This window comes from Muntiacus reevesi, chromosome 2 (genome assembly GCF_963930625.1).
Source record: "Muntiacus reevesi chromosome 2, mMunRee1.1, whole genome shotgun sequence".
In the NCBI taxonomy this organism is placed as follows: Eukaryota; Metazoa; Chordata; class Mammalia; order Artiodactyla; family Cervidae; genus Muntiacus; species Muntiacus reevesi.
Window position 1 is genome coordinate 122,047,621 of NC_089250.1, and position 17,467 is coordinate 122,065,087.

Below are 17,467 nucleotides of genomic sequence, written 5' to 3' on the forward strand. Positions count from 1 at the left end.
TGTGTGAATCAGACACTAGTTTGTTAATCTATGATATGGAGCATCTTTAAATGCTTACAGCCCCTTCCCCAAGCCCCCCTTTACAAGTACCACGTTCTCTGGAAGCCAGTGCTGGATCGGTAGGTGCTTTTATTTCAGTCAGGAAGGGGAATAGGAAAAGGATGGTGGTTGCTGGTTTTCTCTAGGATTGTGTAGGCCTCAGGCCAAGGGGAGTTGTGTTCAGAATATTTATAATGACTATGGAATGGGTGCCATCGAGTCATTCACAGTTATGTATCCATGGCTGGTTATGTCTGGTGCTTGTTGCTTGACAGAGGAACATGGAAAATACTCAAAATTTCCCTGTTTATTGTGTTTGCATTCTTATGAGAAAAAAAGCAAAATGAGTGAAATGTAAAGCATGTTAGAGAATGATATGTATAAAAACTAGTTGGTTTTGAAAGCATAGGAGGGTTTGAAATCTTGGGAGGATAGGGAAAGCCCTCTTCAAGAAAGTTAGTATTTGAATTAAGACTTGAATGAAGTGGGGAGACAAGTTATTCAGATAACTGAAGAAAACATTGTAGGCCAAAGGAAGAGCAGAGCAAGGACCTCAAGGGTGGTGAAGTGGGCTTGGCTGGGGCCACAGTGGTTGGGGTGCAGGAGCCAGTGGGAACAGAGATGAGAGAGGCAACAGAGCTCATGAAAGCCTCGGGGGCTCACACTAACGGCATCAGCTTTTACTCTGAGTAAATGGGAAGCGTTGGAGGGATCTTGTGACCTAACTTATATTTTCAGAGACTTATTTTGTCTGCTGTGTTGAGAACAGAACACAGTAGGTCAAAGGCAGAAGCTGAAAGATTGGTTAGGAAACTCTTGTAGTAACACAGATAAGAGATGGTGATGCCATACACAAAAATAAACTCAAAATAGATTAAAGATCTAAATGTAAGGTCAGAAACTATAAAAGTCCTAGAGGAAAATATAGGCAAAACACTCTCCAACATAAATCACAGCAGGATCCTCTATGACCCATCTCCCAGAGTAATGGAAATAAAAACAAAAATAAACAAATGGGACCTAACTAAACTTAAAAACTTCTGCACAACAAAGGAAACTATAAGCAAGGTGAAAAGACAGCCTTCAGAATGGGAGAAAATAATAGCAACTGAAGCAACTGACAAAGAATTAATCTCCAAAATATACAAGCAGCTCTGCAGCTCAATTCCAGAAAAATAAATGACCTAATCAAAAAATGAGCCAAAGAACTAAACAAGCTTTTCTCCAAAGAAGACATACAGATGGCTAACAAACACATGAAAAGATGCTCAACATAACTCATTATCAGAGAAATTCTAATCAAAACCACAATGAGGCACCATCTCATGCCAGTCAGAATGGCTGCTATCCAAAAGTCTACAAACAATACATGCTGGAGAGGGTGTGGAGAAAAGGGAACCCTCTTACACTGTTGGTGGGAATGCAAACTAGTACAGCCACTATGGATAACAGTGTGGAGACTCCTTAAAAAACTGGAAATAGAACTGCCATATGACCCAGAAAACATTACTGAGGCATACTGAGGTATACACACTGAGGAAACCAGAATTGAAAGAGACATGTGTACCCCAGTGTTCATCACAGCACTGTTTATAATAGCTAGGACGTGGAAGCAACCTAGATGTCCATCAGCAGATGAATGGATAAGAAAGCTGTGGTACATATACACCATGGAATATTACGCAGCCATTAAAAAGAATACATTTGAATCAGTTCTAATGAGATGGATGAAACTGGAGCCTATTATACAGAGTGAAGTAAGCCAGGAAGAAGAATACCAATACAGTATACTAATGCATATATATGGAATTTAGAAAGATGGTAAAGATAACCCTATATGAGAGATAGCAAAAGAGACAAAGATGTATAGAACAGTCTTTTGGACTCTGTGGGAGAAGACGAGGGTGGGACAATTTGAGAGAATAGCATTGAAACATGTATATTATCATATGTGAAACAGATCGCCAGTTCAGGTTGGATGCATGAGACAGGGTGCTCAGGGCTGGTGCACTGGGATGACCCAGAGGGATGGGATGGGGAGGAAGGTGGGAGGGGGGTTCAGGATGGGGAACACATGTACACCCATGGCTAATTCATGTCAATGTGTGGCACAACCATTACGATATTGTAAAGTAATTAGCCTCCAATTAAAATAAATAAATTTTAGAAACAGATGGCTTGGATTGGAGTGGGTGGCAGTAAAGATGGTGTGAAATGCTCAGATTTTGGACCTATTTGGACGTGATTGAAGGTACTTCTGGTGGGATTTGTTGACAAGTCAGTTGTGGGTGGCTTATATGTATATAAGAGAAAGTGCTTAAGGATAAGATCAAGCATTGGGGCTTGAGCAATTGGAAGATGAAATGGGGAAGACCACAGGAAGAGCTACTTTGGGGAAGTAGTAGATATCAGGGGCTCAATTTTGGATGTGTTAATTTTGAGATGCCTGTCAGCTATCCACGTGGAGATGTCATTCAGGTCATTGGATATATGCTTTGAAATTCAAGGCAGAGTTGCTCTGGAGACATACATACCTAAGCTTGTGGAAGACGAACTTTGACAAAAGAAGGAAGCTGGAGAGCTGGCCCTAGGCTCTGGGACCACGCAAACAGATAGGGCACATGGTGAGGCTGTGGTGCTATGGCCAGCCATAGGCTTAAGGATCAACCTGATTGGGGCTCATAGTAAGTGTTCAATAAATGGTAATTCCTTTGCTTAGTTTTAGAATCAACTGCTGTGTATTTTGGGCATGTGTACGGAGCAATTGATTAAATACAGGCATCTGTGTTCTCAACTCTTTTGAGTCTCTCCAAGCCCTTCTCCTACCAGCCAAAGGATGCTTTCATGAGTTTCAGAGGGTAAGGCAGTGGTGGCTAGCCATTGCCTTATGCCTGGAATGAACTTGGCCATTTTTTATTTGGATTACCAAGGATAATGCCCAGTCTACACACTGAGTCTTTAAAAATGCCTAGCTGCACTGTGGACGCTTTAGAGAATGTGAGCTTCTCTTCTCTGAAGGAGGTGCATGGTTCATTCTGCGGGTTTTCACCTGGTCCAGGATGCTTGGCTATCCTACAGGTTTTTGTATCTTCAACCCCCAGCTCTTCATAACTGGCTTAGTCTCTCTAGAGACCATCTCCCTTATATAGGAAACCAGATCTTTTGGGTACCAGAATTTTTCCTGGAATTTCAGTGACAATGGCTGCCTCCATATCTGAATTCCAAGGATGGTCTATAGACCAAATGGAAAATATTGAATTGGCCAAAACATTCACTTGAGTTTTTCCTTAAGATGGTGCAAAAAACCCAAATGAACTTTTTGGCCAACCTGCAAAACCTAGGGTAGCCTGGGATCCATAATCCATCTGTGTCTCCCCATTGTACAAATGGACCATTCTAAAGGCAACATGGTGGCATAATCAGACATCTGTGGGGGCCAAGGCTCTGTAAGCATATAGGAGTTTACAACATAAAGCCAGCTGAACCCCCCGGACATGTGTCTGATGGCCAGAAAGCTCCACGATATTAAACACTGGCAGGCTGTGGGCAGATGTGAGAATAGCTGAAGTTACAGGGAAAGGGAAGCTAGTAGGAAATAAACATGTGACGAGACACACATCTTTATACTTAGAGACATCTGCATCCTTCCACAAAGGGCTGGAAATAGTTTCTAAACAAAATATGGGGCATAATGATCCTTTACGAATTATCCCTAAACTCCTTTAAAGGACAAAAACATAGATGTGATATCAGGTACCCAAAGTGATCTAGCTTCTCTTATTGTCCTGAAACAAAGAAAACCCAAGCAATTGTGCTAGGTTACATCATTTCCCAGTGACAGATAATAAGATACAGATGGTGTGAAAGATATCTTTTTTTCTGGAACATACTTTCCCTTGGCACTGATAAATAGGGTCATGGATAACAAAGAAGTTAATTCCCTTGTTTATAAAATATGAATAGAAAGCACTGAAGAATATAATTTTCTATATTGATTCACTGAAAAATAGAGCCCTAACATTTGGACTTCTTTCTGTACAGACATTTCTTTGGGATGCTAACATGATCTGGCTCAGTTCCATTCCTTTCTGGTGATCTCAGCTCCTATTGAGCTCAGAGTTTACAAAGCTCAGAGAAATACAAGGCCCAGATGCCTATCTGACTCTTCCTCTTTCTCAAATCTCTGTTGCACACTACACACATCTTTGAATGAGCTAAAGGCCTCCTTCCACATTCATAGTCCCTTCCACAGCCATGGTCCCTGAGGTCTGAAATATTCACTTGCCACATCAGCAAGACAGAAGTGTCCCTGGGCTGGAGGAAATTGTAGGTTGTAAGGCAAGGCTTATATTTGGGGCCTTACTGTATTCATAAATTCTGAAAGGTTTCCTCAGTTTTATAGCTAGCTTAAATGTAATGGTTAGGATGAAATTCATTTTTTGGCACAAGTTCTGCAGTTGAGTAAGTAGTGTCCTTTATAGATTTCCTTTAATGAATGAGTTTCCTTCATAGAATATCTTTGAAACATAATGAAAAGAAAAGAACTTAGAAAACCAAACATAAGAAGCTATACATCCCCATAAGAAGAGGATCTTCCATGATAATCAGGGCATCACTCTTAGCATCATGGAGGCTAAATTTCAAGTCCTCCATCTTCCCATTTCTGCTGCTTCAGTCACTACTCTCCAGAGATTGTCACTGATGACCAACTGGAAGGCTCAGAGTCTGTAATGTGCATGGTTACTTTGAAAAAGAGAACTTCACCTCCATCACTGAGTTGGAGAAACATGCTCCATGGGTGTCTTGGTGAAGCACAGCCCTAGGAGGGCAGTAGTAGGGTCTGCACAACTCAGATCCTGGAGTTAGAGCAGAACCGCTAGAACCAGAGGTGAACTATATGCCATGGGGAATAGCCAATGCCCTGGCATTGTGGAGCTTCTCACATGGCTGGCTCAACAGGCAATGGGCAGTGGAACCCGGTGACCAGAGATGAGCTCTGCCTGGGTTCTGCTCAGATCTTGGTTCAGGCCCCATTTGTGTTGCTCCTTGTCTTTATTGTTCATATTTCCTCTTAGCTGTATTACTATCCATGCATGCATGTGTGCTAAGATGCTTTAGTTATGTCCGATTCTTTGCGACCCTATGGACCATAGCCTGCCAGGCTTCTCTGTCCATGGGATTCTCCAGGCAAGGATACTGAAGTGGGTTAGCATGCCCTCCTCCTGGTGATCTTCCCAACCCAGGGATCAAACCCAAATCTTGTGTGTCTCCTGCATTGGCAGATAGGTTCTTTACCACTAGCGCCACCTGGGAAGCCCTATCCTTATCCATGACCTCAGACCTATTTTGAGGCAGAGGTATAACTGAAGTCCTCTCTGCACCAAGCCTGGCCCCTTTTTCCAACCAGCTTCACCTGGTCAGCTGCCCACATGGGGTAATGGACAGGTATGTTAAAGTCCAGAATTGTGAAAGGATCATTTGCTGACTCATGGTCCCCCTACCCCATTTGCTGCTTGTGCCTAGCCACCACCAGAAAATCTGGAGCGCAGATCAAGAAACCATGCATTGTCTTTTCATTATTTTAACATCTTTCTCAGGAATATTCAAGGATAAGTTCAGCATGGATAATTTTACATTAGTCCAGTGATCTGAAGTTAAGATGCTTTTTCCCCTAAAATGCCTTGACTCTTTGGGAGAGGAACTTTAAGCTTGCTATAGTTACTCATAAGTTAGCACTTGGCAGATACAGAAAGATCTGTTTATCACTTCATATAGGCTGTAAGATTTTTTGTTTGCTTTTTAATTTTAATTTTTCAATACCAATAATATTTTGTATTAATATACAAAATATATTAATTTTTTGTATAGCTGATTAACAATGTTGTGATAGTTTCAGGTGAACAATAAAGGGACTCAGCCTTATATATACATGCATCCATTCTCCCCCAAACTCCCTCCCATCCAGGCTGGAACATAACTTGGAGCAGAGTTCTATGTGCTGTACAGTAGGTCTTTGTTAGTTATCCATTTTAAATATACCAGTGTGTACATGATCTTTAAAATGCTTTTATTTTAAAAGAACTATAGATTCACAGGGAGTTGCAAAATTAATACAGAGAGACCCTATGCAGCCTTCACTTAAATTCCCCACAATGGTTAAACTTGTGAAACTCTAGTAGAGTTTCAAAATCAGGAAACTGATGTTTGTACAATATGTTTGCATAGTTCTTTGTCATTTTATCATATGAGTAATTGTGGATGTTGATAGTGGTGGTGGTCACAAGAATCTACACAAAGGTATCTCTTATGCTACCACTTCATGGTGATGCCCACCCTCTAATACCCGACATCATCCTTAACCCTTGGCAACCAGTGGTCTGCTTTCCATCTCTACCATTTTGTCATTTAGAGAATTTTGTATAAATGGAATCATAGAGTATGTGACCTTTGGAACTAGGCCTTTTTTAAAATTCAGAATAATGCCATTGAGAGCCATCCAAGCTTTGTGTTATGTCATATGTTCCCTATTTTCTTTGAGTAGTATTCCATGATGTGGAGTAAACCTTTCCCTGACAGAAAAGAAAGAGGAATAAAATGTAGAAGATGCCTCATAACCAGAGTTGGTTTAACCACTTGCTTATTGAGGGAAATTTGCTTGTTTCTAGTTTGCAGCTGTTACAAATAAAGAAACTGACATTTAATATAATTATTAAGATGTTAGGTCTGCCAAATTTTATTTTTTGTTTCCTACTTTTCTCTCTATTGTACATTTCTGTCTATTTTTCTTGCCTACCTTTGCATTACTGAAAGATCTGTTAAAATTCTGCATCAATTTATCTATAGTATTCTTGAGGTTTTCTGGTATAAATTCTTTGTACAGATTTTAGTTGCTTGCAGTATTACATTATACATATTTAATTATCTGAGGCAGTTGGTGTTGGGATCTTACCAGTTAAAGTGAAGTGTAAAGACCATAAATCTTTTAAGTCTTAAAGTCTCCTTTTAAATCTTTGTCTATAGTTTATATATATCATTTTCTTAAATATTTCCTCTATATACATTAAAAAGAAACCACACACCAAGTATTTCCCAAAGTCATTTTCACACACAGGTAATCTAACGCAAGAGAAGCAAAATTAATTTAAAAAACAAGTCAGTGGTTTGGCCAGCACTGGAGAGCCTGGCTTCCGGAGTGTTCCCCTTGCCACTCTCTCTCTTCTCCTAACTGAGGGCTTTTCTTCTTCAGAGCTGTTTACTCTTGTTAGCTGATTAGTCTTCAAGTTTTTGCCATAAGCTACTCTAGGGTGATGTTGAGCGTATCCTGGGGATGAAGACACAAGAGGCCAAGGCAATTACTCCAAATCATGGAGGAGAAACACAGCAAGGGCAGAGGTCACACAAGGATCACCTAGCTCATGCCTGGCTTTCAGAGAGGGTGGTGACTGGGTTAGCAGGAATGAGGGTTTTGTTCTGTTTGAGGAAAGAGAAAACCCTGTGGTTTTCCTATCAAGTATTTTGGGGCCTAATACACTCTCTAGGAAGTAAAGTGACTGTGGTATTTTTGGGCATGAGGGAGCATCATCATTAAACCTTTCTCTGACAAAAAGAGGAATAAAATGTAGAAGAAGCTTCATAACTGAGCTCTGTCTCCCAGCTTCACTCATAACATTGCCAGGGTTTCCTGATGAACCAGAGGTCTAAGGTTAATGTATCCTGGGGCACATCAAAGGCCCCTGCCCATTTATTTCTCAGCCCTGGTGACGTTCAATGCACTTGAAACCCCTTCCTGAGACATGGCTCTAAGAACAAAAGTAGCATAAAGCACCTAGAGACCAAAGGTGGCAAAAAGGTGTCAGTTGGAGGTAAACCCAGGAGAGGCGCTAGAGAGAGATTTTGCAAACCAAGCACAGTGGGGAAGTTGTTACAACAGAGCAGAAGGGGTAAAGGAGAAAATCTGTGTTCCAGACTAAGACCGTTTGTAGGGGAAACAGGTAGATCTGTCTCCTTAACTCATCAATTCTAAAGAAAAGTGTCTCAAGTGGGAGGAATGGAAATGGGCAGCATCCACATACATCACTTCTTGTTCAGATCAAATGCCCTTGCATGGCTTCTGTATTTCTTGGGTCAGAGATGAAGTAGCTAAACTAGCAGGATGGCTATTTAGGAACGTGTTCAAGGCCTGACATTCTGGTGGGGTCTCCTGGGCCTCAGCCATGACATCTCATTATTCATTTCACAGTCATGTGTCCTCTAGTCATCTATAGAAGGGATTCTAAGAAATCATTTTGGACTTTAAATGAAGAAAAAAATATAAAAGATGACATTCAGGACTCACAAGGATGCAATGAAGTGAGTTCTCTAATATATTATGGTAGACTGATAAATGGGTGCAAGCATTCTATAAGCTACTTAGTAGCATATATCAAAAATTGTTTTAAAAACATATGCTTTAGTACAATATTTGCAATAATGAAGATATATCAAGGAAATAATCCAAAATATTTTAAAGATTTTAATCATACAGGCTTTATCACAAAACGATTTGCTAAGTGACCTAAATGTCCAACAAGAACTTAGTTATGTATATCTATGTTTGACTATCTCGCAGATGTTTTAAATTAGGGTTATTAAGACCATGCAGCCATATGTGTTTTAAAGAAGGATAAAAGTGATGTGAATGTTATTATTTTAACTATGCATAAAAATATACACAGAAAAATAGTAGGGAAATCTGTCAATATTATAGCTGACTTACACTGTAGAGCTGTGGATAGTTTAAGCTGCTCTATTTAAAACTATGCTGTGGTATTCTTACTTTTATAATAGACAACATTTAATAAACAAGAAAAACTACAAAAGAAATTTTGAATCTGTATCTTCAGAGATTTTAGAAGTATAATACAGTAGTCAAGCATTTCTAAGGAAAATAAGCAATGAGGAGTGAAGAAAAGAAATATGCTGTCTGCTGTATATAACATGGAAAAGAAATATATTAATTGTAGCAAACTAATCGATATCTATTAATATCTCTCAGTGCTTTTCCAGCTGATGACTACAAAACTTGTTGCCAGCTCAAGAAAGCCTTGATTTAAAACAACAAACAACAAGAAACTTTTCTAAAGTTATCTTCCTTGATCCCTTTCTTTTAGGCAGTGTAAAAGTGTGAGTGAGTGGTACAGAGAAAGTCCTCAGCTATTGTGAGTTCTGCAAGCAGATCTAGAGTGACTAAAGGCACTGTCCAAAGTGGGATCTCCGCTCTGAGATGCCCTGGCCTCTAGTTCTTAGAGAGAACTGACTTATACTGAATACTCAATCTGGTGAGCTATCTGCTTGAGATGCATGACAACCCTTGGAGTTGGGCTGGTGTTATTTCCACTGTACAGATGAAGGAACCAAAGCTAAGCAAAATGCCCAGGGAGGTAACAAGTAAAAAGCAATGCTTCCCTGGGCCCAGATCTGTGCAACTGCAGAAACTTTATCTTTTCTCTGTGCCAGGTTAGCCCTGCACACCACTAGGCTCTGATCTCTTAACTTCCTCAAACAATGACATTATGCCCTGTCTCCTTTCTACCTGGCTTTCCTACAGGTCGCAAAGGGCAGGACAAGCTTTCCCCCACAGGACACAGTCCCTGCACGTACTAGCACAGTGCCTAGTAAGGTATTTATCTATTGACTGCAGCAACCCCTATTTGCACCCATCCTTTCCTTATTCCACGAAGGTATAGAAAAGCATTGCACGTAATTAGATGGGAGTGAACCTCATTCATTCACACAGTCAAGGGCTTGCAGGTTTAGTCTAAAAGCTACTAGAGCAAATTATGCAAATGTAGAAAATAGAAAAGAATAGGACTGCTTTGAGCACAAAATGTTAATGCAAATACTTACTGATAGTATCTGCCCAACTCTGTGGCTCAGTTTTGTCCCCTCCCCAAGACTAAATGTCCATCTACCCTGCTACCAACCAATGTTTAGAGATGCCTGACTTTTGAAGCCCTGACCCAAAGCATTCCAGGAGAAAAAGCTCCACACTGAGGAACTGGTAGTTGATCCTGAAACCTGTGATAATGAGATAAGACTGTGTCAGCTGCCCAGGCCACAGGCTGTAGGCAAGAGAGGTCTAGAGCAAAAATGAGATGGATGGCTCTTTCCAGATTCATTGTGCCTGTATGTGTGGGTGTGTGCATGGAGAGAAGACAGAAGTGTAAGAAATGGCAAAGAACTAAAAGCCTTTTGATCAACAAAATCACAAGCCAAGGAGGTAGGGAAAGGTATTTTATCGACTTGGCTGGAGAAGCTATTGCAGTAATGGCAGGATCCCTCAGTTTTCTGAGGATGCAGCCCATTGTCACCTTCCCTCCCCCTCCCTCTTCCCTTCCTGCTTTAGGGTCAGGGTCCCAGGTCACCTCCAATCTTCTTGGGATTCCTTGGCCATGGAGTTGGGTGAGACCAAAGTGGAAAAGATGGCCTTTCTTGGTGTCGCCGTGGCCATGCTCTTGATTTTGTTCAGCTTGTCCCGGGCCTGTTGGCATTTTCTCAGGCAAGTCCCACACAGATCCTTCTCTTCCACCAGATACAGGTTGTCCAGCCTCCTGATGGAATCCACAAACACATCCGATGGCTCTGCCTTGGGAAAGGGATTTCGCTTTGTGTTGAGCTTTTTCAGCTTGGGGAGCTTGGAGATGCTGTTGGGGATGTTGCTCAGCAGGTTGTCATGGAGCCCCACCTCATGGAGCTCCTTCAGAGCACCCAGTGTGGTGGGCACGCTGTCCAGATGGTTCAGGCCTAGATTCACAGTGCGGACATTCTTGAGTTGATTGAGCTCTACGGGCAGCCCGTTGGTGGTCAGCCTGTTGTTGCTGACGTTGAGGTAGAGCAGAGAGGTCATCTGGCCGATGGTATCGGGGAGCTTGTCAATGTAGTTGCTGTGCAAATCCAGCCACCGCAGGTTCTGGAACTTGGAGATGGCATCAGGAATCTTCTTGATCAAGTTCCGGCTAAGGTCGAGCTCATCCACATCAGTGAGTCGCAAGATGCACTTGGGAAAGGCGGTAATTCCCATCTTGCTCAAGTCTAGGCGTTTCTTTCCATCAAATGTGATCTTGATACAATTCTTGGCCACAGCGAGGGTGATCTTTTTGCCCTTGGGGCCTTTTGCTCCCTTGGCCATGTTCTTTTAGTAAAGGAAGTATGCTGTTCTCATTGATTGGTGTTCAGTTAGAGGAAATATGACATGAAACTGCTAGAAGATAGACTCTGGTAAAAAGAGAAAAAATGTCCAGTCAGATGATGTAAGGATACTGGACTGCCCCCAAATTATAATGTTTTACTTCTAATGGTTTAAAAGGAGAGAAAGAGGAGAGTGGAGAGAAGTTAGGCCATTAGCAGAAGGAACCTAGCCGAAGACCTTCAGCAAATTGAATGCCCTCCTCACACCTCATGCTCCCAGATGTAAAATGGGAGGTCCAAGGTTGGCCTGAAGGATGTTCAGTGCCCCTCCAGCTATGCTATTCCCTAACTTATATCCTGGATTATTACATACACCCCCTTCTGGGTGTGTGTTGGGGGCGGAGTAATGTCTTGGATATGTGCCCTTTCCCCAATCCTCATATAAATCTAGTCTTTTCTTAGAGTTATCCTATGAATCCCTAGGGTGGGACTGCTGAGTTGTCAGAAGCAATATAGCCTTGATATAAGGGAGTAAGGTGGGAGGAGTTAATAATGACTTACGTATTACATCTGTCTTCACCTTTTGGTCCCAGAGGAGCTAGTCACTGCTACCATAATTGCGGTGTAATAAAAGTGGCACAGAAAAGCCCCCAAGTAGGAGAATGTGTATACACCATGCCCATGAGCACAGAGGAGAGGGTCAGGGTAGAGCCTGGAAGAACAGAAGGCAGTGCTGCCTTTTTCCACCTCCAACCCCCTTGTCTTCTGCCTCTCATGTCCTTCACACTGTAATTCAACTGTAGACACCTCTGTACCAATAGATATGATAGGACTATCACATCTAGGACTGTTAGGACAGTTAGGACTTCCACCGTCAGAAAAGTAGCACATATAGTGACAGGTTGATTCTGGCCTCAGAAGACTTGCTTAGAAGTCCAGTTCCACCACAAACAATTTTCTTAAATTTTCAGTGCCTCAATTTCCTCATTTATGAAAATAGCCCCCTTTAAGAACTCTTATGGAGTATAAAGTAAACTATAAAGTGCTACAACAGTGCCTGGTACATAGGAAAAGCCTGATTTATGTTAACTATTAAATATTATTGTCAGGACCTTTGCACATACTGATTTTAATTCTCAACAATCAAATAAGATCCATAGGCTTAGCTGCGTTATAAAAAGTAGACTGAGGCCCAGGAGTGAGGAAGGTCTACAGCTAGGAGGAAGATGCAATTGTCCTGCCAATTCTAGAAGTTCTTTTCTTCTCTACAACTTGGTGCCTCTTGCTTGCTGATTTTCTATTTTGGATCAAGTTCCCCCAGCCTGGAGGAAGCATGCTGTCAGCAGACAAAGGCACTGCCTCCATTTTTCTGCAGGGATGGGTGGGGAGGTGCTCTGTACTTTCTCTGCTTCATCATCCAGGCCCTTTATCAGGAGCTATGTTTGTGTAACACATGTAGTGCACACATGCTCAGTCGCTCAATCATGATTGACTCTTTGCAACCCCATGAACTGTAGCCCACCAGGCTCCACTGTGGATTTCCCAGGCAAGGATATTGGAGTGGGTTGCCATTTCCTATTCCTGGGAGGAAATCCACATTCAGACAGAATCAAACTACTCAAAATTAAAGCAAAAATTAAAGAAAAAACAACATGTTACCTACTGGGAAACAGCAATATGAATTATTATAGGTTTCTCACTAGAAAATGTGGAGGCCAGAGGTAACTGGAAAAAATATTTTCTAAATAATGCTGAGAAAAGGAACTGTCAACCAGACCATGAATGAAGACATCCTTTATGAATGAAGGCAAAATAGATAATCTCAGATAAATGAAAAATAAAGGAATTTTTAGATGAAAGAGAAACTAGAGAGAAGCTTGAACTTTGAGAATAAGGGAAGAGCAATGGAAATGATAAATATCTGATAAATATAATAGGCTATGTTTTTTCTCCTTTTACAATTTTTAAAATACAAGTGATGGCTGAAAGCAAAAATTTTAACTGTCAATGTATGTAGATGGAATGCATACCGACAACTACAACATAATGGGAGAAGTTAATGAGACCTAGATGGTAGGTAAGATTTTTAAGTTGTTTTGGAAATAGTAAAATTTAATTCTCAGTAAGCTACAGAAAGATAAGTATGTATATTTTAATCTCCAGAGCAATCAGGTGGATTATAAAATAAAAGATTCAGTTACTTGCCATCTCAGTTTAAATAAACAAAAGCAAATTAAACTAAGAGAATGGGGAAGTAAACTTACTGCGCAAAGACTAAAGGAAATATGGAGTGAAACTTTTCATGACTTTGAATTTGGCAAAAGTATAACCCATAAAAGGGAATACTGACAATTTGGACCTCAACAAAACTTGAAATCCTTGCTCCGAAAGACAAACAAAACCCCATATCCATCAAAGAACTAGTATCCAGAATCTATAAAGAACTCAAGGTCAACAATAAGAAAATAACAATACAATTTTTTAAAAATGCCCAAGATATTTAATGAAACATTTCACCATAGAAGTTGTATGGGTGGTTAATAACCTGCAAAGCCACAAAGTATTGCTCAGTGTCATCAGTCACTAGGGAAATGTAAATGAAAATCACAGTCAGATAGCACTGCAGTTACGAAAATGCCTAAAACAAAAAACAAACAAACAGACAGACATAAAAACCAATAATACAAAGATTTGGTGAGCATGTGGAGCAACTAGAATGCTCACATATTGTTGATGGGGATTCAAAATGGTAATATCACCATGAAAAAAACAGTTTGGCTTGGCAATTTCTGATAAAATTAGCCATACACTTATTATATGACCCAGCATTTCCCCAACTAAATACTTAACCCCCACCCCCCAAAGCCAAAAACTCAAGTTCCCATAAAAACTTGTATTTATAATTGCTCTATTCACATTTGTCACAAAGGGAAACCAAAAATCTGAAAGTCTTTCAGTGCCTGGATGGATAAGAAATTGTGGCTTATCCTTATAATGGGTACTATTAAGCATAAAGAGAACAATCTACTGATAACATGCAACAACTTGGATGACTCTCAAAATCATCCTGCTAAGTAAAGAAGACAGTCTTAAAAGTCTACATAATGAATGAGACCATTTATATAGCTTTCTGGAAACATCACAACCACAGGTACAGAAACCAGATTGGGGGTTGGTTGTCAGGGACTAGGGATGGGGAGGGTTTGACAAAAGACCTGCACAAGTGAGTTTTCTGGAGCCTTGGAACTGCCTAGACCCTGACTGTGGTGGTGGCTACATGAAGCTGTACACGTTAAAGCTCAGAGAACTATATACAAAAAAACTGTATACTGACTTTATTGCAGGTAAATTTAAATTAAAAAAAAGAAAAAACCTCAATAGACTATTTCTGTCATAATCTACTTCCCATTCTCAGCCTGACTGGGAAGTCTGATTTTTTCACGCTCCAGTGTTTTGCCTTTGACTGTTTGAATCACAACAAACTGTGGAAAATTCTGAAAGAGATGGGAATACCAGACCATCTGACCTGCCTCCTGAGAAATCTGTATGCAGGTCAAGAAGCAATAATTAGAACTGGACATGGAACAGCAGACTGGTTCTAAATTGGGAAAGGAGTACATCAAGGCTATACATTGTCACCCTTCTTATTTAACTTATATGCAGAGTATATCATGAGAGATGCTGGACTGGATGAAGCACAAGCTGGAATCAAGATTACTAGGAGAACTATCAATAGCCTCAGATATGCAGATAACATCACACTTATGGCAGAAAACAAAGAACTAAAGAGCCTCTTGATGAAAGTGAAAGAGGAGAGTGGAAAAGTTGGTTTAAAACTCAACATTCAGATAACTAGGATCATGGCATCTGGTCCCATCAGTTCACGGCAAATAGATGGGGAAACAGTGACAGACTTTATTCTACTGCAGATGGTGACTGCAGCCGTGAAATTAAAAGATGCTTACTCCTTTGAAGAAAAGTTATGACCAACCTAGACAGCATATCTGGAGAAGACAATGGCACTCCACTCCAGTAATCTTGCCTGGAAAGTTCCATGGATGGAGGAGCCTGGTAGGCTGAAGTCCGTGGGGTCGCTAAGAGTCAGACAGGACTGAGCGACTTCACTTTCACTTTTCACTTTCATGCATTGGAGAAGGAAATGGCAACCCACTCCAGTGTTCTTGCCTGGAGAATCCCAGGGATGGGGGAGCCTTGTGGGCTGCCATCTATGGGGTCGCACAGAGTTGGACACAATGGAAGTGACTTAGCAGCAGCAGCAGACAGCATATTAAAAAGCAGAGACATTACTTTGCCAACAAAGGTCTGTCCAGTCAAAGCTATGGTTTTTCCAGTAGTCATGTATGGATGTGAAAGTTGAACTATAAAGAAATCTGAGTGCCGAAGAATTGATGCTTTTGAACTGTGGTGTTGGAGAAGACTCTTGAGAGTCCCTTGGACTGCAAGGAGATCCAACCAGTCCATCCTAAAGGAAATCAGTCCTGAATATTCTCTGGAAGGACTGATGCTGAAGCTGAAGCTCCAGTACTTTGGCCACCAGATTTGAAGAGCTGACTCATTTGAAAAGACCCTGATGCTGGGAAAGATTGAAGGTGGGAGGAGAAGGAGATGACAGAGGATGAGATGGTTGGATGGCATCACCGACTCAATGGACATGAGTTTGAGTACCCTCTGGGAGTTGGTGGTGGACAGGGAAGCCTGTCATGCTGCAGTCCATGGGATCACATAGTCGGACATGACTGAGCAACTGAACTAACTGAATGTTTTGCCTTGTAAAGGGCATCCGCGTGTGTATCATGTGGGCACTGCTGGGGTATGTATGCATGCAAATCATGTGTATGGACATGCACTCTTTGGGGAATAGCTATCCACAAGGTGGCATATCAGAAAAGCTGTCCTACTGCCCTTGAGTTAAAATCATAATTAAAACAAATATGGACTGAGATAGGGGGAGCCTGTGTTCTAGTCATGTTTATCAATGACTTCTCATGGTAAAGTTGCCAGATTTAACAAATAAAATTGCAAGATATCCCCATTAAGTCTGAGCTTCAGATAAACAATGGACAGATTTGAGTATACATATGTCCCAAACACTGCATAGTTCTGTATTTTATTTGGCAACTCTGAAAGTATAGTTGGGTCTGAAAGCATAGCAAAGTTTCCTTTGTCCATGATTCTTGTTACTTCTTTGGGTCTAATTTGAGCCAAGTCCATGTGCTTATCCCTGCATTCATTCATTCATTTATACCCTCATTCAGTAAGTTTATCGAGACCCTACTAGGTACCTAGTCTCTATGTTATTTATACAGGTAAACAACAAATGGGGCCAGTTTCTAAACTCAAAAAGTTAAAATCTAGATTGCTACTGATTCTGGCCCCAAATAGTCAGACATGAGCCCCAAAAAGCCAGGCTGTCTTTTGTATTTCTTACATTTAATTAAGACAAAGTTCAGCTCAGGGAGGACAAGCACAGCAAATAAAGGCAAAAGGCCCTAGCTAGGAAAAATGCTTCCCATAGACTGGAGATCCAACCAGTTAAGCCGAGCTGTGCCTACTCCCCAAAGCCCACCTGCACCATGGTAAGAAGCCTCTCAACTCTGATGACTGATGGGGAGGAAGCAGCATGGAGCTATCCACAAGGACTTCTCCAAATGGGTCCTTTGACTCAGAGCCTGCTCAGTCATTCATCACCTGCAGGCAAAGTAGGGGCTAGCTGGGATAACACACTTCTCTTTCTCAGCACATATGGGCCCCCAGATAGCCCAGACCAGAAGTTGCCTGCTCAGTCCCCACCCGCTTCATGTTTCTCCTACTTTATCTGTCTGGGACACTTGCTCTTGGCTAGGGAAAGCAGAGTGTATTGCTCAGGGTCCATTCTGACCCCTCTAAGCTGTGAGAGCTGCTAGAAGCACACCAGTGCCAGGAACCCCCAGAGCCCAGGGACATCCATCCTTTTTTTTATTCAACTCTGAATGGTCAGCATCCTGCCTAGGTCTGCCCACTGGGTGGGAGAATACGTATTGGCAAAAGAAGTGTGAAATAGATGAGCTTTCAGTACAGTTAAATCTCATTTGATGACCTGTCATTATCAATTCATAGAATCTTCAAATATCAGCGTAGGGTCAATCCACACAAGGGCAATTATAGGGAGAAAGATTGTAAACAGATAATCAGATAGATGGGTAGGTAGATAGATAGACAGATGGATGAACAGACAGTCAGATAGACAGATAGAGGGTAGTCA

At 41.3% G+C, this 17,467-nt stretch overlaps 2 protein-coding genes across 5 annotated transcripts in view; one reads left to right on the forward strand and one right to left on the reverse strand.

The window, feature by feature from the left end:
* WDFY4 (WDFY family member 4) overlaps positions 1-17,467 on the forward strand; it is a 247,190-nt gene that overhangs the window by 180,492 nt on the left and 49,231 nt on the right. The gene's annotated exons all lie outside the window — the stretch shown is intronic.
* On the reverse strand, positions 10,439-11,206 carry LRRC18 (leucine rich repeat containing 18). The gene has a single exon (XM_065919940.1). The coding sequence runs from the start codon at positions 11,204-11,206 to the stop codon at positions 10,439-10,441; it is 768 nt and encodes a 255-aa protein (XP_065776012.1).